Genomic DNA, 25,284 nt, shown 5'->3' with positions numbered 1-25,284 from the left:
CGGTTGTGTCAGCGGTAGTGAGTCACTAGTGAACAGCGTGACCCATGACCCCTCTCATCCCCCCCCCCACCCCCCACAATGCACCCAATTCCTCTCAGCCAATCAGGAGAGAGATTGTGTAGAGCTATAGAACGTGGTTGGATATGTAATGTACATATATATATCCCTCCCCAAACAGCCAAAGTACATCACTTCCCTACCAGCGATCACTTTGAACACGCACTGCTCTGTAAGTTTCAGCTCAATTCAGCTCTGTAGCTCTCCTCTCAGAAACACTTGGAACTAAAAATATACTGAGTTGATAGTCGAAATGTGATCTATTTGTGGATCTATATTTAAAGTTTCATTCCTAGCAAAGAGAAAGGATCTATCGGTATTTCTTGATTTCGGACTGTGGATTTGGAATATTGCCGTCAAATGTTGGTTTGACAAAATGGGAAAGGTCAGGTGTAGGACAGTTTATATTACTGTCACATATTGTTGATGTTGTGAGTAATGGTGTTTGGCTCAAGCAACATGATGTGGTGCATTTGGTTTTAAGAACACTGGAAAATTCGTACAATTTATTGATTGGAATATAACACATTCATGAAGTTCAATATTTGGCCTACTCCAATTAAAAAAAAGGGTAATTTTCTACTTTGACCATTGAACATACAAATTTAGGAGTAGAAAAATAGACCCAAAATTCCACTGTAGAGAAATCCTAGGAATAATGGTAGGCATATAGCTCAAACATGCCTATCCTGCCTAAGATATATGCATAAACACTGCTGTAAAACACAGTGACTGATTTTTGCATGCTTTTTCAATTATGCTTAAAACAATGGCCAGAATATACACATCTAGTAACCGACAGTTCCCTGTCTCTCCTCCCCAGACTAGATCACATCATGTCTCATTCTGGAGCTCAGGGCAGCATGGGCAGTTCCTCCGCCATGGGGATGCGCTCTCACAAGGTAGGTCCTCCAACATCCACCCCTTCCACTAATCCACCTCACCTGAAGCCATGTGACTCCGCTTGAGAGCAACAGGAAGTGACATGCTCGTTTGTCCCCCAGATGTACATCTACGAGTACGAGAACTTCCAGGGCCGCAGGATGGACATCAGCGCCGAGTGCCGCAACCTGTGCGAGAAGAACTTCGACAAGATCGGATCCATCAGGGTGGAGTGTGGACCGTGAGTCAGCCGGCACCAACCCTCCACCGCCACTGCTCCTTTATAGCCCTGTTTGGGATCACTCTGAGTCTGGGTGTATTTGAATGTTTGTGTATTCATCCTTATGTCCTTGTTCCCCCCCCACCCCCAACCTCCTCTTCACCAGCTGGGTGGGTTATGAGATGCAGAACATGACCGGAGAGATGTTCATGCTGGAGAAGGGAGAGTACCCCCGCTGGGATACCTGGTCCAACAGCTACAGGTGTGACCGCATGATGTCTGTCAGGCCCGTCCGCATGGTGAGTCATTCTGCTACGTTTGTCCATTGTTTGTTTGTGTTGCATTTCCTTCCCTCCAATCCAATCTCTCATTCCTGCATTACTTCTTCGATGAATGCATCAAAACATTATTCATCAAACATCTGCTTTGGACATTTCCATAGTGATAGTGTCTTCTGTGCATGTTTGAATGAGGTTGTGAGGCTCAAATGAAAAATGATAGAAAACAAAAGCTACTCTACCTCTGCCCCACCACTAATATGTTCTGGTGTAAATATCCTCATCAATACAGTGTAACCAACCTGCTCTTATGACCCCTGTAGGACCCCCAGGACCACAAGATCTGCCTGTACGAGTCCATGAACTTCGAGGGCCGCAAGATGGAGGTTAGCGACGAGGACATTCCCAGCCTGTGGTCTTACGGTTTCCAGGATCGCGTTTCTAGCATCCAGGTCACCGGTGGAACGTAAGTATTCTAGGAAATGACAGAGATAATACAAAAACATGGACCTGAGATCGAAACACCATGACAAACGCAATCTCCCTCTCTCGCTCTCTCTCTGTTCAACAGCTGGGTGGGCTACCAGTACCCTGGCTACCGTGGTTACCAGTATGTGCTGGAGATGGGATCTTACAAGCAGTGGAATGAGTGGGGCGCCAACCACCCCCAGATTCAGTCCATGCGCAGAGTGAGGGACATGCAGACACACCGCAGGGGCTGCTTCGAGATGAGCAACTAGAGGCACAACAGCAGCAGCAGGAGAGAAAAGCCAGGGTGCCACCACCCTGGAGGACCACCTGGGACCTGTGTTCTGTAGAAAGACTTTTCAGGGTGACAGCGGGAAAAGTGACAGCAAAGCTCTTTGTCTGAAGACCTCACACCATTTTAGCACAAATATGCATTTCAGAGAATGAAGGGGAAGGGATTATGTGGAATTGGGCAGATGAAGTTGTTAAAATCGTTTGTGTTTATTAACGCAACCTGATTTTTTTTACATCTGCTTTTGCGAATGCGTTTCTTGCTGTATCTATAGATGAACCATGAGCATGTTCTTTAAATTGTTCTCCTTCTACTGAGATGCACCGAGTTTAAGGGATGGACACTTAAGTCACTTACTTCACACATTACACTACCATGGACAGCTCTCAGCCCTCCTCAACCCTCCTGCAGTACGACTGTCATGCAGAAAGGGGGCAGTATACCCTAACGGTCTCTGGTCCATCAGGGCAACTACAGAACCTCGACATCTAGTCGTTGATGTGGTAGTAAGCCTGTGGTTCGGGCCTGTTACATACTGCTGTTCAAGGTAGTTTTCACACCTGTTATGATCTTTTGGCTGACCTCCTCCACCTCATTGATGAGGCAGGCCATTAGATTCGTATTTTACACTTTCTCAGGGATGCTGGCATCTGGAAAGCAACTTTCCACTGAAAATGAATTAAATTAATGAAATAAAAAACATTTTAAAGAAAATACTTGCTGTATCATTTGATTTTCTGTTTCATATTTACAACTTATCTTAGAATGTCTTTAAACATTTTTTTTATTTAATTGAGCTGAAAATATAAATTCCCTATCACATTTCTAAATTAATTAAAAACGAATGTAGGCCAATAAATAGCATTAGAAACTAACACAACAATAATATTAGATAACCAAGTCAGCTAAATAAAGTAAAAGTTAAATAATGTTGGATCATTAAGCAAGAAAATACCTAATAGCCTACATAAAAGGTATAGGAGCTATATTTTGAATAATGTCAGTATGGTCTACTAGGAGAAAGGATGACGTTCGGGCAGCCTATCACCGCTTGAGTTGCTACAGTGGTGGCTCCACCAGGCGGACACTCCGCGCGCTGCAGGAGTGAGGTGCATCGGGCAGACGTAGCCAACCAAATCAGGGTCAGTCGGTTTTCAAGGAGCCAAACGGACTAAGATTAAATACCTGTTAAGAGACGAACGGCCTGCTTGAGTCGAGCTCGGAGCCCCGGTGCTGATTAGCATCCATAGCAGATCGGGAGGAAGGGGGAGGACGAGGAGGAGGAGGCACGGAGAATGAGCTATTCTTGTAACAGCTCAGAAGCTGTGTGTATTAACAGCTCCAACTCCACTAAATCGGCCCGAGCTAATACGACTAGTGGTGGCGACGGAGGCACCGAGAGCACCAGCAAACCTTGTCCCGATCGGCTGCAGCAAAACGCGCCCGCAGAAATGAAAGTGAAACAAGGCTGCAATTCGGACACGGGTGTGCCAAGCACCAAGGAGGACGAATTGCTCACAAATTCTATCATCTCGCCCGATGATGTGCTCGGGCTACAGAAGATCACCCAAAGTAAGTGAACTAACATTAGTTTAGCAAGGATGGCTGGCCAATGCTTTTATATTCAATCGTATATACCGTAGATCATACAATAGTCGAGCATCCACGGTGCCCTCGATCAGCTGGGGTGGTCGTGAAGTGTCCATATTCTGCCATCTGGTTCAGAACGGTTCATGTATACGTCTGATACCTCTGAGTGGTAGGGTACGTCGATACCATGGACAGCGACACTTAATAAAAGGAGCTGGAGGACGTACTAAAGGGCAACTCGTTCTGTGACGTTAGATATATCACAGTAAGGACTAACAGCTTGTTGAGTGATCCCCCCCCCCCCCCTCTCTCTCTTCGCGTGTATGGGTCCATAACTTGCACGATGTGGGGACAGCGAAAAACAGCTTGAGCTAGCCCGTGAAAAGCCTGCAATATATTCAAAATAAGTACATTTATTAAAGATTAAATAATACCTCACTGATCATTGTCTCAAAACGGTCCACTGTCAGACTTTTCACGAGGAAGTCTGACATATTGAGACTGTGGTGGAACATTTCATTTCCCTATGTCAGTCTTTTCCTTAGGAACAGTGACTTCATTTCATTTCACATTGAGAGCAGTGACCAGCAGTCAGCTTATCACCAACAGAGTGTACCGGGATAACACACACACACACACACACACACACACACACACACACACACACACACACACACACACACACACACACACACACACACACACACACAACACATACAACCCCCCCTCCGTCACACACACATCCCCTATGGCACAAATCTATGAAAGCGTGCCAACACACTGTGCTCACACACACGCATGCACACAAGCACCACACACACACACACACACACACACACACACACACACACACACACATAAACACCACAGATAAACACATGCACTCACATGGTCCTGATGGTTGAGGAACCCCTCTGTGGAAATACATTAACAGGACTGCAGCAGTGAGATAGAAAAAAAAAACGAGTATAATGGCAGTATTATCTCTACTCTCATGTGACACATTTGAAATGTGGCATTTTGTATGACCAGATAAGCTTCAGTTCATTTATGATGTCGGAATCCAAGCAGAATTTGCTGTTGTTAAACCAGCGGCTGCCATGTTGGAATTGGAGCAACTGGATTGGCGGGCAAAGATGTTGGTTCACCTTTCATTCTCAGCCAAACTCAATGTATCACAACAAATACATCAAAATCTCTTCCTTACAACAATTTTCAGTGTTGTTACGTTCAAAGTTTCTTGATATTGAATACAATTCAAATGAATATGAAGTCCTGTTGAAAACTGTTGTTCAAATAGTTGTACAAAATGTACATTTATATACCAGCCCCTAAGGAAGCCTTCTTTATTCCTCTAGCCGAGAGAAAGATGAGTCGCTGGGTGTAAGGGTGGATGGTCATATGTGTGTGTGTGTGTGTGTGTGTGTGTGTGTGTGTATGTGTGTGTGTGTGTGTGTGTGCCTGTGTGTGTGTGTGTGTTTGTTTGTGCGCATCCTTGAGTATTACCATTGTGTTTCACATGATATATATATATATATATATATATATATATAAAATATAAAATACAAATAAAAAATTAAATATAAAATATGAATAAAGGATTAAATATATATATTATTTCAGATATTCTTATAAAGCATGCAGCAGCATGCAGTAATATCCTCCTCTTGTCATGGTCCCCTCCAAGCTTCTCGTTGCACTGGTGAGAGATGTAGCCTTAAGACCTTAGCACCAGGCTGGGCATTACTGCTGGGCCAGAGATCACACTCAACCCACCACAACACAGACCCACTGGCTTTGTGACGCCATTAAAATGCAGAAGGTTTTTTCCCTCGTACAGAACAATGTCCTGCACAGACATAAAATACAGTCAGATGTTTACCGTCGCCTGCTTCGACAACCTAATAAATCCACTGTGATGGTAGTACAAATCCTCGGGCACCCAGTAGGGAATTAAACTAGACAGGCTTATGATGTCCATCTGAAGTCACACCATGGCCTTCTCAAACAACAGACAGCAGAATATAGGCAACGGCCGAGGGGGGATGGTTTCCGGTAAGGAGATGAAAGGTTAAGAAGACCATTGTTCAGAAATGTTTAAAATGTAAATGATTTATATGCTAACGGCTAACGATAACAGGAAGCTCTGGTTCTCATCGTAGGGCTTACTCTCTTTCACTCTACTTCACTCTATTTCCCTCTTTACTATCTTTCCCTCTTTCACTCTGGTTCACTATTTCACTCTGCTAAGACAGACACTGAAATTATATGTAACATTGCTTTTCTGGTTTACATTATTTATTTATTTTATGTTTCATTGCAAAATACATGGAAATTGTTTCAGAAACAGCGTAATCAGGCCCTTCAGTCAGAACACTGATTCATAACAAGTGAGCCCATTTACAATCAGTACAGAAATACCATATGGTGCATGAGAGGTTTTAAACTCAATTTTTTTTATAGCATTGAATATATAAAATAGAATAATAAAATAAAGTGTTCGATATGGGCCTTGTCCTACCTGGACAGTGCACATATTCTATCTCTTTTCTGATTGAACTATTCAAACATTATGTTAAACAGCTTCACCCTCACCTATTATGTCATTACTTTAATAGTGTTGGGAGAGCACATAAATCCTGCCTCTGAAACCATATCCAAACTATATGTCCTCAGGCACCACCAGGCGTTGTCAGCACAATGATTCTCCGTCTATTCTCTCCTTCAAGCCCGAGGAAGATAAGAGAATCGATCTCATCTGCATTCAGCTGCTAAAACCGCATCCTCTCCATGAAACAGCATGCCAGTCGCCTACAGGCACCTGATATGAAACGGAACAACCCCTTTCCCATTTACATCTGCACCCTGACGTCATGCAGGGTAAACACGTCCGGTCTCTCCCTACCGCCATATCTTAGTCTGATCCAGACACAACGCCAGCATATCTACATGCATCTCCTGTGCATGTGTGGTCGTGAACCAGCTGCCATGATAATATTTTGTAGAGAAGAAGAAAAACCTAATCTGGAGCCAAACCCTGTGGCAGAAAAGTCGCTAACTCTAGACCTAATCTCAGGGATTAAGGGCCTATAAACGGAAGCCTCCCGGGTCTGTATGAATGCTACTTACGGATGTATGTTATGTCAGACATTGTGTGCCTTTATAGCCACACAGCATTCTAGAACATGTCTCCCCCTTGCAGTGGCTACCAAAGGGAATAACTGTCCTTGTGTTTATTTAATTATGCATGTCTTCATATGTCATATACGTCTAAAGACCTGTCATTCGTTTCCTTAGTTTGTTCTCTTAAATGTGAGGAACAGAAAAGCACTTGGAAACCATTTTGCCAATCGGATTTGTTCAAATATTTAACTGTCGGTAACCATGGAACTAATCCAATGGAGGTAAATTGTTGAGTTATGTCAGCGTTGCCCCATTCCCTTTCTAATTTACAGTATGGGCACCAGAGACTTGCAAAAAAACTGCAACTTTGTGTCCCAGTCACTGAGCTGGTTGATTCACAGCGGCCAGGTGGACGAGGAGGAGGGAAACGACAAGCTAATCCAGCTGGCACACCATCACAAAGAGGGTTGCTAGGTGACAGTGTTAAAGGAAGTGAAGTGGAGCACTTGACGTGTGCACACTGGAGAAAATCTGTGTGTGTGTGTGTGTGTGTGTGTGTGTGTGTGTGTGTGTGTGTCTGTGTGTGTGCAAATGTCTGCAAATGTGCATGCATGTGTGCGTGTATGTGCAAGTGTGTGTTGGTACATGCACGGTTGTGTGAAGTGCACATGGAAAAATGTTTAGCCACTTGCCAACCACATTAGCAACAACACAACTTGTGACCCAGGCAAATGTTCCGAAAATCTGTTAGTATTGAATTGATTGAATAAAATGCATTTCCAGTCATATGATGCGGCGTGATATGAACTGATCTGTGTGATTATGTTTTACTAGGACGGGTTTCTTTGGCAGTCTGCCAAAGTTTTGGTTAAAGCATGTTCTGGAAACAAGCATCTCCTTCGTGTTTGATCTTTAATAACAGACGCAGAGACAAAAATGATTCATGGCAACAACAAACATAAATGCTTCAAAAGACTGAACTCTTAGAATTCTCAATGCTCTTTGTACTGGATAAAGCCATAAGTGTTATATGTGTGTACAATTTTCAAACAGAGAACAATGTAAGTTGCACCTATAGAGCGAGGTTAACACTCACAAATACTGCAGCTAAAGATGTGTATTTATGCATGGTCAATCTCTCTTTAACTTTCTATCCCTCTCACTTTCTTTCACACTATCCCTCTCTTTTTCAATTCCCCTCCATCCCTCTTTCACTTTATCCCTCTCTCTTTCCATCTCTCTTTCACTTTCTGTCTCTTTCGCTCTCTATCCCACTCTATCTCTCACTTTCGCTCTCTCTCTCTCTCTTTTTCTCTTATGCTCTCTCTCTCTCTTTGTCTCTCTTTCACTCTACTAATCTCTCGTATGCTCTCCATCACTAAATCTTTTTCTTTGTTATGCTGTCTATCTCTTGCTTTTTCTCTCTCTAGCACATTACGTGGACACACACACACACACACACACACACAATATTCTTTACTTTAGTACTGTAGTAGACTTCTTGAGTACATGTCAGTGTAGCTAGAACCTCACATGATTTGAGGTGACTTCCTGTATTACATAATGACCAGAGGGCTCTGTTTGTTCACATGGTGATGTCTTGTTGTTGCTGCCTGCTGTCAGCCTGTAAAGTCAGACATAACGTTTTGATGGAACAACTTGAAGCTGATGGGTCGATAACGCTGTAAACATGCATGTTTCAGTCTTACATAACATACATACAATATAATTACAATTGTAATCTTTATTTGAATTAGATGAAGGATTGGTGGCTGGTGACTGGCCTATAATTAGATAGAATATTTCAGATGGCACAGTTAGAGTTGCACCCCTTATATGCTAAAAACATCAAGTCATTATAGAGAACAAATGTGAGTCACAGCATGGAACCTTCTTTTTATTGTGTATGCTAATTATTAATGCTAATCATGAATACGATGTGATTCATATCATTCATCTGAATCATCATGATCATGAAATGATAATTATTGAATCTAAACAAATTCTGGAGGCCAGTGTTCTGTTGTATCATAGGGTTACATCTTTGTCCCTTGTGCCTTTCCGTTGAAATGTGCATTTCCTCTTATAGGAAATGCTTATTATTTCTTTATTCTTACCTTTTTTCCCTCCCTTTTTGTTAATGATTTAGCAGAAATAGCCTCAAGTAGGAGCTCAGAGTTTTTAGTTGCTCTCCAGTGATATTATCAGAAGGATAAGCCGCCCATGGGAATAGGAAGCAGAACTAAAAGGCACTGCATCACACTGCAACCGCCTAACCCTCTTACAGTGTGGAGGCAACGGAGAAAGAGTTGCCATTTGTGAGTCAGAGCGGCTTACGTGGAAATCTGTTGACACCAAGTCCAGCAGGCATGTGATGTAGTCAGACCTCCCTTATTACCTCCTAGTTCAACTGGCTGAGATTTAACCAGTGAGAAGATCACGTAACAACTGGTATCAGTGCAGACGACACTTACTGCACAGTGGAGGCTTCTCCAGTGAGGAGAGGGAGGAAGATCCTCCTTAACATTGTTGAGAATAAAAAGTGTAGATTGCCCAGACTACTGTAATGAATTAATGCCCTTAAATATGACTACTTTAATGCCTTTGTATATGTAATGTTCGTTTCCCCGGGTAAAGGGATATTAGCACCCCCTATCACTTATTGAATATTATCGCTTATAGCCTCCATTGACTCCCATTCATTTCTCGGGAACTACTAGCAGCCGGTGGATAACATGGGGGTCAATGGGAGAGAGGAGGAAAGTCCTCCTCTGAGTGGGTGGGACTAGCTAAGGGATCTGAATCGTGTCAACATCTATTCACAAATAGGCTGGAGCCCTGGCTGCGCTATGAACCAATAAGCAGGAGCCCTGGCTGTGGAGCAGCCCGGAGGGAGGGTTTATCCCCTCAAGTCTCTAGGCTACGAGAACCAACAAACCTGCTCCTATGCCTCGTTTCCACTGAGCAGTGCGCTACTGTTCGTTGCGGTACAGTGCGGCTCTGTTCGCTTATTGGCATTTCCACCGAGCGGTACGGTTCGGTTCGCTTATATTGGCGTTTCCACCACCAAAATTCAGCTGAAATAAATGTGCTGAATCTACCTATTTTTCAGCACTCCACCGTTGGGTTACCAAGCCGTCTGAAAGGGTGGCAAAAACGTGGAGTTACACTCTAAAAAATATCCTGTTTGGTACGACCAGGTCACTGATATCTTTGCAACACAAACAGCGAGGAGGATTGACTTGATCTATAAATGTAGTCCCTCAATCTTATTTGGCTTAACACCATGACCAACATTCTGAAACATCCATTAACATCCACATTTGCCTCAAACAATGTTTGTTACTCTGACCGTTCTGTTTAATATTGTGGAAAGGATGTTAGTGAATGATTCAGAGCATGATGCATGCAAATGGCATCACTTTTGGTCTTATGTCTTAATTTTTCTTAAAACAATTGTAGCTGAAAATAAACATAGCCAAATTACAACCAATAGCTTCAGTCATTGAGGGCAAAAATAGGCCCAATGATAGGCCCAGATTTTTTTATTTAGTTTTACAAATCAAGAGTAGGCCTGGTTTGACTAATTGGCTTTGCATCCTTTCCTCCTGCCCTTGTAGTCCAAGACATGCTGCCCACCAGCTTTCAAAGTACAATGCTGCCACTGGTGGATTTGTATAAATTTTATTCACATAATTATCTCTCTCTGCTATTTTGTAGTTCACCAAAACACTCTGAAACAACTTGATTCTCACATACTTATGCCACCATATGCCACTAACAGTGCAAGCAGGCCAATGGCAACCAAGCACGCAGTCCTTCCTCCCTCACTTTAAAAACCACCAGCCGCCACTGATGTGAAGAGCAACCTATTGAATCATATACACTATAATACACTACTTTATCACCTGAGGGTCTACTGGAGCTACATTTGTTGGAGTGTCACAGTATGAGATTAGTTTGCTCGAATAAAATGGGATATTATCAGATGAGACAGAAATATTGAATGTTGTAATGTAAAACAATAAAAAGAAAATGGGGAGAAAGTTTGATACACACACTATTATTTGTCTTAGTGTATATAATGTAATGTAATGTAATGTATGTAATGTAATGTAATGTGTGTTGTAAAGAGATTATAAGTGAGGAGATGCCAATTTGGCTGAGAGATGTTTTGATTATTATAATGATGATACCTCTGACCTTGGGAAGGATCTATGATAATTCAGAATGATCTACAACCAATAACCGTTAGCACGGCCCTGGGACTTGAGTTTATGGATCCAAATCCTTTAAAGAAAAAAGTGCACATACACAAACACACACACACACACACACACACACACACACACACACAGTCTCCCCCCCCCCCCCCACACACACACACTCACACCTAGCCTAAAAATATCCCCTAGAGATTGGCTAAAGCCTTTTTGGCCCATCTGCTTCCAAGCTCAACCGAAGATAGAGAATATGTGTGTGTGTGTGTGTGTGTGTGTGTGTGTGTGTGTGTGTGTGTGTGTGTGTGTGTGTGTGTGTGTGTGTGTGTGCGTGCATGTGTGTGAATGCGTGTGTGTGCGTGTGCGTTTATTGTGTATACCAATCAATCCACGTGATGGTAAAACAATATAAGCCTCTTAGTTACTAATCCTACCCCATCGGGAACAGCAGTGGAGTCTATGTGTCCCTCAATCTCTCTCTCTCTCTCTCTCTCGCTCTCTCTCTCTGTTTGTCTGGCTAGCTCACACACTACACACCAATATTGTTAATAAAATATCATGTTTTTGTGTTAGGGGTGTTCTCACACTGAGTGTCTGGCGGGGATGGAGCAGAGGATGGATTACACTGGTCATGGGAACCAGGGAAGGGTGGTTATGTCAACATCGCATCTTGACAGTTTGGACCGGTGCAAATAGCCTTATAGTGCGTTCACACCAAAAGCACAGGCAGGCCGCAAATACATACTAAGTCAATGCAAAGATGGGAATTTATGCAAATCTTTCGCCTGCCAAGTGACTGGTATTATAGGATATATAGAGTGTATTTGTTTAATACTCCATGATGATACATGTGACTTAGTCTTTGCACAGTTTTCTATGGGAAGGATTAATCTATGAGTAGATGCATCTGTGAGACATAAAATAGGGATGCAAGCTCACTACCAGCTGACCTAAGTGTGAATGATACTTAGTTCTTAAACGTGCAAAGGACTAATCCCGTAAGTTAGTCTAATAGCTTTAGTGGTGTCATAGATGTATGGGAGAATGCCATGCACTGAAACATATGATCACATCTAATGCATGTTTGCGTGTTTGTTTCAGATTACCTCTGTTCTCCAGAGCAGAATGTCCACATGATCGACTTCACCAGGTTTAAGATCCGGGACATGGAGACCGGCACAGTACTGTTTGAGATTACTAAACCTCCAATGCCAGGTGAGCTTGCTACCACAACTGGAGTGGAAATGCCAGAACGTCAGTGATTGGTTGATCCCAGCAAAGTCTTTTGTTTCATAATAAATCCATTATTATTTAATTTTAAACATCTTGAAAACAGACTTGGATGCAGTCAATGTTTTGTCCATTGTGGTAGTAGATGATGGTATTTGGTCACAGGTCAAGAATAGAAAATCGATTCAATGATATACTCTCATAGCAATAGATCATGTAATCCTTGTGTGTTTCTGTAGCGGGCTGTAGAAAGGACTGTGACCCTAATGCTGGCCGGTTTGTCCGATACCAGTTCACACCGGCCTTCCTTCACCTACGGCAGGTTGGAGCCACGTAAGTTTGGACAATGAGTGATAGCATCCCATTGCACCAAAATATGTGTGTGTGTGTGTGTGTGTGTGTGTGTGTGTGTGTGTGGCATACAACTGCAGATGGGTCACATGGTATTGGAAAAGCAGGTGTTCAATAACATTTTAATATATTGATAGAGAATGTGTTAAATCATTACAACAAATAAAAAAAATGAATACCCATTCATCCACATTTCAATAGGCCTTCACCTCTTGTAGCTATGAGGAAATCACACACCTGATGACAGACACCATATTCCATACAATAATATTTTGTAGTATTCTGTAATGTTTTTCTGTTTGAGTCGAGTACACTATCAAGTTGAAGCTTTTGCCAAAACATCAGAGTCAACTCCCTTAAACCTACTTGATGGAAAATAAACACTTATGTATTCAAACATATTGTCAGTATAACCAATCTTAACCGTCATCATTAATTAATTTGAAACTAGTCTCAATGCTCAACCAACACACTGGTTTGCTATGTTATATGTTGAATTGGTTGCACCCAGGACCTGTATCAAACAGTAGTGTACTCACGTGGTCCGCCTGGACGGTTCTCTCCTCTGCCAGGGTGGAGTTCACGGTGGGAGACACACCCATCAACAACTTCCGGATGATCGAGAGGCACTACTTCCGCGAGCAGCTGCTGAAGAGCTTTGACTTTGAGTTTGGCTTCTGCATGCCCAGCAGCAAGAACACGTGCGAACACATCTACGAGTTCCCCGCGCTGTCTGAGGACATCAGTGAGTAGCTTGGCGGACACACACACACACACACACAGAAGCTTTCAAAGACACACATAGAGACGCAAATAAGAATAAATGCATGTACAATAACAATACTAACACAGTAATATAATTAAACCTCAAGATGTGTATGTGTTGTGACGTTGCCGAGTGTGTGTTCCTACCACCAGTGCGCGAGATGATCCTGCACCCTTATGAGACGCAGTCCGACAGCTTCTACTTTGTGGACAACCAGCTGGTGATGCACAACAAGGCCGACTACTCCTACAGCGGGGGGGCATAGGGGCCCAGCGGGACACCATGAGGATTATTATGATTATATCACTATTATTCTGCTCTGACCGACCCAATTCAGAATATAAGCCCGTGTCACCCACATGACAGCTGTATCACTCCATGAGCCCTCTCTCACTCCATGACCCCTCTGTTACGTCAAGAACCTGTAAATACTTCATGACCCCTGTATCACTCGATGAGCCCTGTTGACCCCTGTATCCCACCATGACCCCCGTATCACTCCATGACCTCTGTATCACTCCCTGACCCCCACATCGGCCCATGACCCCAGTATCACTTTATGACCCCTGGTGACCCCTGTATCCCTCTGTGACCCCTGATCACTCGTTATTTTAGAGCTAAATGAAATCCAACTGTATAGAAAATCAGCGGTTGAGGACTTCTCTGAGATGAGCACATGCTTAATTCAGTAAACTCTGACCTCACCTCTGCACCATCCACCTCCCCCCCGCCACATCCTGGTGGATGCTCTTAACTTAACTACAGACTTATCTACAGACTCTGTCCTATGGTATTTGTTAGTTTGCCTTAGTGTGTTTGCATACAGTAAGTATCCGTGTGTGCAATCGTATGTATGCAGACACACAGAGACACAAAGTCATATATATATATATATATATATACAGTATATATATATATATATATATATATATATATATATATATTTATTTAACAATTATTCGCCAAAGGCGAAGTGAATAGTGGGGGCTATTCCCCACTATTCACGGAGCCTGAGGTAAATAATTGTTTTAGTATATACTACACATGAACACTCCAAAAATAAACAAGATAACACTTCACGCGCGCTCCGAAAACAATATCCCGAGTTTGAAATCTCAATCTCGGGATATTGCGCAATATACCAAGATTGCGAACCAACCAAATTATGCCATTTTAGGAGGTTCACGTGTAGTGTATACTAAATATATATTTATATACACCATAGTGTGTGTCTTCTTAGTGGGTTTTACTTATTCTACGTTCAATGTCCTGTTGACCAGCAGAGGAGGCAGTGAGGTGGGAGGTGAAACCATAAAGCAAGGTGTGTGTCGCCTTCATCCCCTACCCACATCACATCCCAGAGCAACAGCTTTGCTTTGGTTCTTTTTACTCCTAAGGGAAGCTCGTCATTGGTCAAATATCTAGAGGGCACATGGGGAGGAACATGTTCACTTACTCGTGGTTTTTCAACATTGGAGTAGAGCAAAAGTCAGGTCACGTATCACAGAGAAAGGGGAGGTACTTTGTCAATGTGGATATCTCGTCAGGTCTTTATTCTTACAGTAGGATGTCACAAAGAGTTTTAAATAGACGTTTTGTATAGTCAGATCAAATGAATAGGTAATGGTCGAAATCTGACGCCTGTTTTGATATCCAGTGCATACTCAGTATTAATAAAAAAAACTATTTTATTTATATTAAATGTGATTAATATATAATGTATTTAAAAAAGACATGTACATTTGGACAGTTTCGATTCCATCGCTGCAATAAACGTGATTTTTTGGAAGTTTGTGTTTCTCTTTTCCATGATGACAACATACACAAGCTTAAAATAATATAAACATATATAGATATATATATAAATATTGAAAGGCAAAGTGCAGACTCGATTGATCTCTGCTATCATCTTATGAGAAACAAATGTACAAATGGACACTGGATATTGTATGTTGTACTGCGAAAACATTTAGTAAAATTGCTGAGTGGTTATTGAAGCTACAGTATAGTAGTATGGATAAGCAATGCCCCCAAAAAGTATAAAACCAACCAAAATGAATTGTTTATCAAACTGAATTGATCAACATACACAAATATATTTGACTTGACCTAACCCACATAGCAATGCAAAGATTAAATTGGCTTTCATACAATGAAAACAATGAAACAGAAATTACTCAAATATGTGTACATGATAGAAATTGTTACTGACATTGGATTTACATTGTTGAGATAATGGTGATGTGGTTTAAAGAGGTTTTTTGAAAAAAAAAATCTTTGATCGTCTATGTTTAAAAACCCTGTGAGTATACTTGTTCCATGACGTGGGTGCATTTCAGTCCTCCCTAGCACATCTACAGACCCTACATTAAGGAGTTGGGCATGAAGTCAAATAACCTGCCAAGCTCTCCACCCCTGAATACGTCATGGGATAGAGGATGTGGTACTGGTCAGCGATTTCCCCGCTGTCCAAGGGACCGTCCAATAGCACCCTTTCTTTCTCTAAACCAATGGCAATGTCCTGTGAGGTTTGATTGACAGAGGCCTCCAGACTGTGATTTTGAATGTGGTCCATGGGAAGTGTAAAGGTGGTGGTGGTGTTTGCCAATGCATCAGGTACCATGCTGTCTTCTCTCAATTCCTCCCAAAAGTTTCCTAAATAAGGCAAACAACAGTACATAACATAACTAAAACAGAGAAGACCCACACCGTCTTTGCATCACATGGCCACAAGAGTTCACTGTTATTCAATTATATTCCCTTGCATCTAGACTAGAGTAAGGTCCTACAGTATGTGTCATAGCCAAGAGCTGAGGTAATTCAGATGAAGAAATTACTGATGCAAATAAACAAATCCATAGCCTCACCCTCTGTCCATACAGGGATGAGCCACATGCAGTGACAATGAACGGAGCAGAGACTGTTGAGTCATTTCTATACCTTGGAGCTGCAGGTCCGTCAGACTGGGGTTGAGCGTGTCCACGTCGTAGCTGCCGTCCACCTCGAAGTGCGTATCCTGCACGCTCCCGGGGACGATGGCGTAGTCTGTGTGCGCGGAGGCGTGGTAGGGGAGCGGGATCTTCCCGGAGCTCGGGCCCCCACAGGCCCCCGCTAGGCCGGAGAAGGGCTGCTGTTGGCAGGGGGGGTAAAGGGGTAAGCGGGGGGCCGCAGGGTGTGGGGGGGTGGGGTGGGAAGGATAGCCACACTGCTGGGGAGGGAGGGGGGAATAGTGGGCTGTCAGGGCGCAGGGTTCCCGGAGATCGCCAGGGTGGAGGGACATGGTCGTCCTGTCGTAGACCGGGGAGCGTTTGGCTAGGGAGGGCTGGCGGTGGGAGATCTTCTCCGGCTTCTCCCCCAGGAGACGGTCCAGGTCTTCTGGGGGAACCCAACACAAACATGAACATAAAGTAGAATGGAGTAGCTTGATTTAAACAAAACGCCTAATATCGCCATATCATATTGACGTAACTGTAGAACTAGATGCTAACCTACATAGTGCAGGTTTAACCACTTGAGCTTGCGGTTGCAGTTACCTGGCCTGGCCATGCTCTTGCGGACGGTGACCGGGTCTTTGCGACGCCACTTGTGGAGCTCCTCATGCATCTTGTCCACCTTGGCCGGGTTGAGGGCCCAGAGGCAGCCCTTGCGGGAGGAATTCCCGTTCTTGTTCTCCACCTTCTCGAAGCACTTGTTCAGAGAGAGGTTGTGACGCACCGAATTCTTCCAACCGTCCGGAGCTGTCTAAATTAAGTGGACGGCAATTCTTGTTTGAGTGTGAGGTTCCGACACAGATTATAAGGCAGGACAAGGCTAGGTAAGTTTGTTTATTTAGCACCCTTCAATCACAGAGGCACGATTGTGCAGCACCTTTTATGTAGTTGATTGTCTCAGCATCACTTATTAAAGTGTCTGTGAAATGCCCAATTTTGGGGGGGAGAACGTTTATAAGAGGTTTTAACATGTTGGGAAAAAATGTTGAAAGGCAGCCAAGGTTAAACAACTGTATTCACACATTTTATGTATATTTATCATATATCCTTTATGATATTTTAAATATTGAATATCATGCAGTATGAGGGGGAAATATGAGGCTTATTTATCTTTGGGTTTCATTAATTAAATCAAATATACTACAAAACAAAATGTATAATGTAAAATGCAACTTTTAGAACAAGGAGATTTTCAACCCTAACCCTAACCATACATTTCATCTTTATATATATAAAATCATCGGTATACAATTAGCATAATTTGAGGAATTAGTGCTATCAAGCATTGAGGTTGCAGATGAACACCAACTAAATACCTCCCTCATCCTCATCCTCATCCGCTTATCCGGGGTCGGGTCGCGGGGGCAGCAGCTCAAGCAGGGGGCCCCAGACTTCCCTTTCCCGGGCCACATTGACCAACTCTGACGGGGGGATCCCGAGGCATTCCCAGGCCAGTGTTGAGATATAATCTCTCCACCTGGTCGTGCCTGGAACACCTCCCAAGGGAGGCGTCCAGTGGGCATCCTTACCAGATGCCCGAACCACCTCAACTGACTCCTTTCTAAGCAGAGGAGCAGAGGCTCTAATCTGAGTTCCTCCCGGATGACTGAACTTCTCACCCTATCCCTAAGGGAGACGCCAGCCACCCTCCTGAGAAAACTCATCTCGGCCGCTTGTATCTGTGATCTCGTCCTTTCGGTCATTACCCATCCCTCATGACCATAGGTGAGGATAGGAACGAAGATCGACCGGTAGATCGAGAGCTTTGCCTTGCGGCTCAGCTCTCTTTTCGTCACAACGGTGCGGTAAAGCGAATGCAATACCGCCCCCGCTGCTCCGATTCTCCGGCCAATCTCATGCTCCATCGTACCCTCACTCGCGAACAAGACCCTGAGGTACTTGAACTCCTTCACTTGGGCTAAGGACTCATTTCCTACCCGGAGAAGGCAATCCACCGGTTTCCTGCTAAGAGTCATGGCCTCAGATTTAGTGGTGCTGATCCTCATCCCAGCCGCTTCACACTCGGCTGCCAGCCGATCCAGTGAGTGCTGAAGGTCACAGGCCGATGATGCCATCAGGACCACATCATCTGCAAAGAGCAGTGTTGAGATCCTCGGATCACCGAACTGCAACCCCTCCCCACCACGACTACGCCTCGATATCCCGTCCATGAATATCACAAACAGGATTGGTGACAAAGCGCAGCCCTGGCGGAGGCCAACACCCACCGGGAACGGAACTGACTGGCTGCCGAGAACGTGGACACAGCTCTCGCTTTGGGAATACAGAGATTGGATGGCCCTGAGGAGTGAACCCCTTACCCCGTACTCCCGCAGCAACTCCCACAGTTTCTCCCGGTTATATGCCTTCTCCAAATCCACAAAACACATGTAGACCGGATGGGCATACTCCCAGGCCCCCTCCAGGATCCTTGCGAGAGTGAAGAGCTGATCCGTAGTTCCACGTCCAGGGCGGAAACCGCATTGTTCCTCTTCAATCTGAGGTTCGACAATCGGCCAAACCCTCCTTTCCAGCACCTTAGAGTAGACTTTCCCAGGGAGGCTGAGAAGTGTGATACCCCGGTAATTGGCACACACTCTCTGGTCCCCTTTTTTGAACAGGGGAACCACCACCCCGGTTTGCCACTCCTTTGGCACTGTACCAGACTCCCACCCAATGTTGAATAGTCGTGTCAACCATGACAGCCCCTCAACACCCAGAGCTTTTAGCATTTCTGGCTGGATCTCATCAATCATCAATCCCTTTGCCACTGCGGAGATGTTTAACTACCTCAGTGACTTCCACCAGGGAAATTGACGATGAACCATCATCAACCTCGAGCTCTGCCTCCATCATAGAGGGCGTGTTAGTCGGATTCAGGAGTTCCTCAAAGTGTTCCTTCCAACGTTCGACTACCTCCTCAGTCGAGGTCAACAGAGTCCCACCATTACTGTACACAGCTTGGATGTTTCCCCATTTCCCCCTTCTGAGGTGTCGGATGGTCTTCCAGAAACACTTTGGTGCCGACCGAAAGTCCTTCTCCATGTCCTCTCCGAATTTCTCCCACACCCGCTGCTTAGCCTCTGACACGGCAGCGGCTTCAAGCCCTTCGAGCCCGCCGGTACCCTGCAACTGCGTCAGGAGTCCTCCGGGATAACATACCCCGGAAGGCCTCCTTCTTCAGTCGGATGGCTAAATACCTCCCAACATACCCTATTGTGGCAGCGTTTTATAAAATACATGCCCCTTCAAGAGCCATTTGTCCCTTCTGGGCTATTATAGAAAAATGGCAACATACCGAGGACCTGCTCCCTATTTAGATATAAAGGGCTAATTTTATGGTAATGAAACTTGTCCATCCTGAAAGACTTTCCATAAATAACACAATGGCCTGCAGCCTATTGGTTGTGAAGAAGCAGCTGTTTCTGAAGAAGACATTTTAATAGGCCTTCTTGAATGTTAAAATCCAATATTTGACTTGATTCCAAGGATGAGTCAACATGTGATTTGTAGATACCTGTCATCCTTGCGGATATATATTTGTAATATAACTGAAGTTCAAATTTGAGTTCACAACTGCAGCTGCCTCCAAATAAATTGTTTTCTTTTTTACTTACTTACTTTCTTGCTCTCAGCAGATTTGTAGTTTCTGTTCCAAACCCAGTTTTAGTGACAATAAGTTTCTGTCTAACATTGCTTACATCATAATGAGTTAGATCCTGTTAATACCAACAATTTTCTAATAAGTCAATGAGCAGTGGATACCTTAAAATAGGGAAAGTGTTCAGTCATGAAGTTGTAGATCTCACTGACAGGAAGGCTTCCTGTCTTGCTGTTCTTCAAAGCCATGAAGATCAGGATGCTAGAGGAGAAGTACAAGCACTGACACCCAAGTACTCTGCATTTCTTCATTTGTGCGTTCATTTGTCCATGCATGCATCCACTTTTCGGTGTTGGACTTCATATTCACTTTAAGGTACAATAAACACCACACAGGTTTGTGAGTGTCACTTTGCAAAGTTGAGTGAGCAATTCAAAGTCAATCAGTCTCAAAAGTTTTTTTTATCAGAATCAGAACTGGTAATTCAGAATATTTTATGCTTCACAAAGATGGATAGAAACAGATGGACAGGACAAAAGAAAGATAGATAGAGACATACAGACAGACATTGAGAGAGAGGGAGACAGACAGATGTATAGGTAGATGTATAGATAGATAGATAACCTGTATGAGTAGATGGGCTTGGGAAAGATAGATTGGCTCGGGGCATCCTGGTGTGATGAAGTGGAGTGACATTCAACAGACGTATCAGAGTTGTTGCATGCATCTCTTGAGGAAAACTAGAAAACACACACACACACCCACGCACACACACTCTATAGTATTATAATATCCTCTTTAACGCCTACTGCCTGCATCAAACACATCAATATAAATGGTCCATAAAAGAATACCTAATAAAACCTAATTAAAAATAACTTTTGCTCAAAGTAATAAGCTGCAACGGCAGGATTACTGCTCTGGATATGCTTGCTGGCACTTGTTGAGGGCACAGTAATAAACGTGCACACTGAGACATTTACAATTGCTGCATTCAGATCATGTCGACGTTGCTGCTCCACTATGGTGCCGCTCCCTGTAGGGATCTCACTGCTCCAACTGCTGCTCACCTGAGGGCCCAGCGCCTGGTACGAACCCTGGCTCAGAGTCAAGTAGTAGGGAGGCTCCACTGGTGTAGCTGGTAGTGCTGCATACGTGCTTTGAGGGCCCTGCGCCGCAACAATGAGTGATTAATCCTCTGTCGTTGTAAGACTTTACTCTGTAGGCTTAGAGAGTGCAAACACCCAGAGTAAACGCTCAACAACCTCAACGTGATGGCAGGGTTCATTTTCTTTGGTACACTTTTGTTCTGTACGGGTTTGAAATTCCTAGAATAAACCAGATATTGCACACGTGTGTGTTCGTGTCTGTGTGTGTGTGTGTGTGTGTGTGTGTGTGTGTACGCGCGTGCGTGCGTGCAGAGTACATGTGTGTGCATGCATACAGCATATACACACGGGTGCATCTGTGCAGGTATGTTCGTATTTTGTGATGGAACTGTGTATGTCGTTCCATCATTTCTAGTCTTACGTCATCCTCTATTTCTAGCGTTTGCATGACAGCGTTAGCAGAAAGAAAAAAGCCCTCTGAGGAGGCCTTCCTGTACCATGAATCTGTCCTCCTGCAGGCTGTTGTACTGCTCCCAGAAGAACGGGCTCCCCCTGCCGGGGCTGTGGCGCGTGGACGAGGAAGCACCGGGGCTCCCGGGCTCCTGGAAGCAGCCGTAGTACGGCGAACGGTGCTGCGGGTCCCCCAAGGCGGGCCCCGACCCCTCGCTGAGCTGTCGGCGGTAGGGGTGGAAGCAAGAGCCGTCCCTGGACGATGAGGCGCCCGGAGCGCCGCAGCTTCCGTCGGTGCTGTGTCTTCGGTCCGGGGTCCTCATCCTCATCGGGCCCCTGTGGGGCAGGCTGGGCCGGCGGTCTTCCTGAGACCGGGACAAACACACGGGATCAAAGGGGTTGTTTTGAGTTCCTCTGGCCACTGAATTCAGTGTTCTTGTCACAGATTTAGTGGGAAATACATTTGCCTTTCAAAAAATATTTTATAAACGAAATCATATAACAGCATGCAACCATTTTTCTGGGTGTTTGGGGACAAAAATATGGAATTTTGCAAAGCTGCTGAAACGTACCTACCATATTACTTAAAAAACATCATTTGCATCGCAACACATGATTAAATACAAGAAGACAAGGGATATCCTGTGCCCATTGGATTAAGTGTAGAGGAGATTACAGATTAGATTATAGAGAGATTGTTTGTAAGGACATGGGGGGTACCTGTGACTGGGCCATCTGCCGCTAGGTGGTCCAAGCAGTTGTGGGTTTGGCCCTAAGGTGAGGCTGCTTGAGTAAAACAAAATGCAGAGTTCAAGGTGTGGCATGATAGGAATGGTTGAATGAAAGCTCAGTTTGAGAGGCAGGGGAAACACAAGTTATGCAAGCTATGCTATCGTGAATAAGAACGTTGAGAGCTGTCACAAAGAAGGGGAGTTGTTAATTAACAGTATGTCAATGTCAGTGTGTCTTGAACAGACATATTTGATATACGGATTGGTTTTCCTTGTGCTCTTGGAAGATTTAACTGAAATAAAATTGAAACCTGGATATAACAGACCATATTGAACATTGACATTAAAATGAAATTTACTTTTATCTTCCCAGTGAGCAAATTCGATTCAGTGGTTGTGAAAGATCTTTTAGGATGTGTTCTGGGTCTATGGTTCAATTGACATTATTTCTACTGAGAAGTTGTTGAGCGAGCCCAACACCGCATCTTTATGCTAACCTAACCATGGAGCCATTGTGTGTGTGTGTGTGTGTGTGTGTGTGTGTGTGTGTGTGTGTGTGTGTGTGTGTGTGTGGGGACAAGTATAGGAGTCGACCTGCTGCCAATATGATGAAATGCCGTGACGTCTCACAACTTCCATGGAAAAGAGGCCCCCACTCTACAGAACCGTTACCTGATCCAAACAACCGTAAGGGACACGAGTAAAGAGGGGTAACCTCAGCCTAACCCCCTACACAGCAAGCTCATTAAAACTGCCAACAAACCATGGCCAGTAGGTCAACAAAAGCCAAGTACTGCTGAGAGAGGCTAAACATGAGTCAAACACAAGCCATCAGACCCTCAGAGGGGTGTGTGTGTGTGTGTGTGTGTGTGTGTGTGTGTGTGTGTGTGTGTGTGTGTGTGTGTGTGTGTGTGTGTGTGTGTGTGTGTGTGTGTGTGTCTGTGTGTGTGTGTGTGTGTGCTTAACATCCATGCAAACCTACAAGAAATTGAGACCGCAATTGAGAAATAAAATAGCTATCTGTTGTGTTTTTGAGGCTTTACTCTTGGATATTATTAAATGAAGTAATAGATTAGTTTACATTTATTTCACTTTAGCAGTGCAGTGTAGAGGTTAGGGTGTTGGACTTCTAACACAGAGGTTCTTATAAGACATAGACAGAGAAGCATTTAGAAGCTAGATAGTCTTCATACTGTGAGCCACCTAAGAGGAGGGGCTGCCACCTAGTTTAGAAGGGAAAGTAGGTGGCAAAATGCAAAAGGTGAAATTAAATAATATAGGCAAGGCAACTAAAATGTAATTGATTGTTTGATTGGCCGGTTGATGAGGTTCTTAGTCTTTTCAACATAAGATTTTATTTGAAGTAGTTCGAAATTAAAACAGTGTCATTATATATAATAATAAAAGATAAAGATCTTTGTGCTTTAATCCTCAATCAATCAATTAATCATGATATCAATCAATTAATCAATCACTCAATACATCTTCAACATTGCTTACTGGAAGTGTGGGACACCACAGTGATGGTGCAGCTTCCAAGCTTACAAATATAAGCTTGTTCGGTATTTTGGGTCTTGCCAAAAAAAACAGCCACTGTTGTTGAAAGTTGCTAATCAGAAACAAGAACAGACATCTCTTCAGTGCGTCATTGGGTAATTTGCATGAATTCAGCCACATGGTTGTTGTACAACATGCTGTTTGAGGGAGCAGCTGTCGGTGGAGTTCATGTCAGAGGTTTGATCAGGGTGAATGTGAACAGGCTACTCTACAACTAGCACCATGCTTTGGATATTTCTACTCGATCTGATGAGGTCAATGTGCAACTTTCATGGGAAAAAAATATAATCTCTGAAAATAAGACTCAGCTATTCCCTCTGTTGGCATCAAAAGCAGTTTTGACTGGCAGGTGTCTAAAGAAGGATTGCTCACACTTTGAAATACTTCCTGCTGCTTCGGCCCCCCGAGCCTATTCACGCAGGACTGGTGTGTGTTGTCACGGAGTCTTCATGTGGACAGCGTGTCAGTGTGACCAAATCCGCCAAGTGTGTCTGAAAGTTCCCGATGGTTTCAGATTTTAGTATTCTGCAATGGGTGTGTGTATTTGGGCAAATGTGTGTGTGTGTGTGTGTGTGTGTGTGTGTGTGTGTGTGTGTGTGTGTGTGTGTGTGTGTGTGTGTGTGTGTGTGTGTGTATTTGGGCGAATGTGTATTTGGGCAAGTGTGTGTTTGTGTGTGTGTGTGTGTGTGTGTGTGTGTGTGTGTGTGTGTGTGTGTGTGCGTGTGTGTGTATTTGGGCAAATGTGTATTTGGGCAAGTGTGTGTGTGTGTGTGTGTGTGTGTGTGTGTGTGTGTCTGTGTGTGTGTGTGTGTGTGTGTGTGTGTGTGTGTGTGTGTGTGTGGCACGTGTCCAAGTAAGCACTAGAATATACAGAAGGAAAAACCTGCTGCAACAGGTTCTTAATGCCCCAACACTGGAGTCACTGGCAGCTTGGAGTCAATCTCTTCTTCTCCTCACCAAATGAGACATAAGATACACTGCAATTACGTCCAGGGGCAGATAGTGGGCATGCTGCCCTGTGCCTTTGGGTTACCCATGGCAAATTGTGCTCTTATATGCGATCGACTTTCTCCCTATTCCTTGCTACACAATGTGCTGAGCCTGGAGCCCACGGTCGGTCTGTCTGTAAGAATTCAGATGAGACTTCTTCAGAACATGTATTAATTATTAAACAGGTTCACTCTGCAGGTAACTTTAGAGTAGATTACTACTGTACAGTGAATCACTACAATGAAGTAGCTGGTCAGTATCTACAATAGAGTAGATCCTACTATACAGTATGATAACTAGAGCAGCTGGTCACTATTACAGCCTACAGCCTATGATCACTAAAGAGTAGATCCCTACTATACAGTATTTTCACTAAACA

General features: G+C 43.9%; 2 protein-coding genes across 2 annotated transcripts; both read left to right on the top strand.

Annotated features, from left to right (window-relative positions):
* Positions 1-893: 893 nt before the first annotated feature.
* Positions 894-2,177, top strand: crybb1l3 (crystallin, beta B1, like 3; the record flags this gene model as incomplete). Its single annotated transcript, XM_084466344.1, has 5 exons — positions 894-959; positions 1,062-1,180; positions 1,326-1,458; positions 1,761-1,903; positions 2,009-2,177. The coding sequence occupies 5 exons, from the start codon at positions 894-896 to the stop codon at positions 2,175-2,177; spliced, it is 630 nt and encodes a 209-aa protein (XP_084322470.1).
* A 1,211-nt stretch (positions 2,178-3,388) lies between these two features.
* On the top strand, positions 3,389-13,742 carry unc119a1 (unc-119 lipid binding chaperone a1; the record flags this gene model as incomplete). Its single annotated transcript, XM_084467173.1, has 5 exons — positions 3,389-3,769; positions 12,232-12,345; positions 12,600-12,693; positions 13,284-13,456; positions 13,630-13,742. Exons 1-5 carry the CDS (start codon positions 3,493-3,495, stop codon positions 13,740-13,742), a joined length of 771 nt encoding a protein of 256 aa, XP_084323299.1. The 5' UTR covers positions 3,389-3,492.
* Positions 13,743-25,284: the final 11,542 nt, after the last annotated feature.

Source organism: Micromesistius poutassou (assembly GCF_964030765.1).
Source record: "Micromesistius poutassou genome assembly, chromosome: 4".
NCBI classification, from domain to species: domain Eukaryota; kingdom Metazoa; phylum Chordata; class Actinopteri; order Gadiformes; family Gadidae; genus Micromesistius; species Micromesistius poutassou.
Note: the sequence above shows the minus strand (reverse complement) of the source record. Positions and strands in the feature narration are given on the sequence as shown.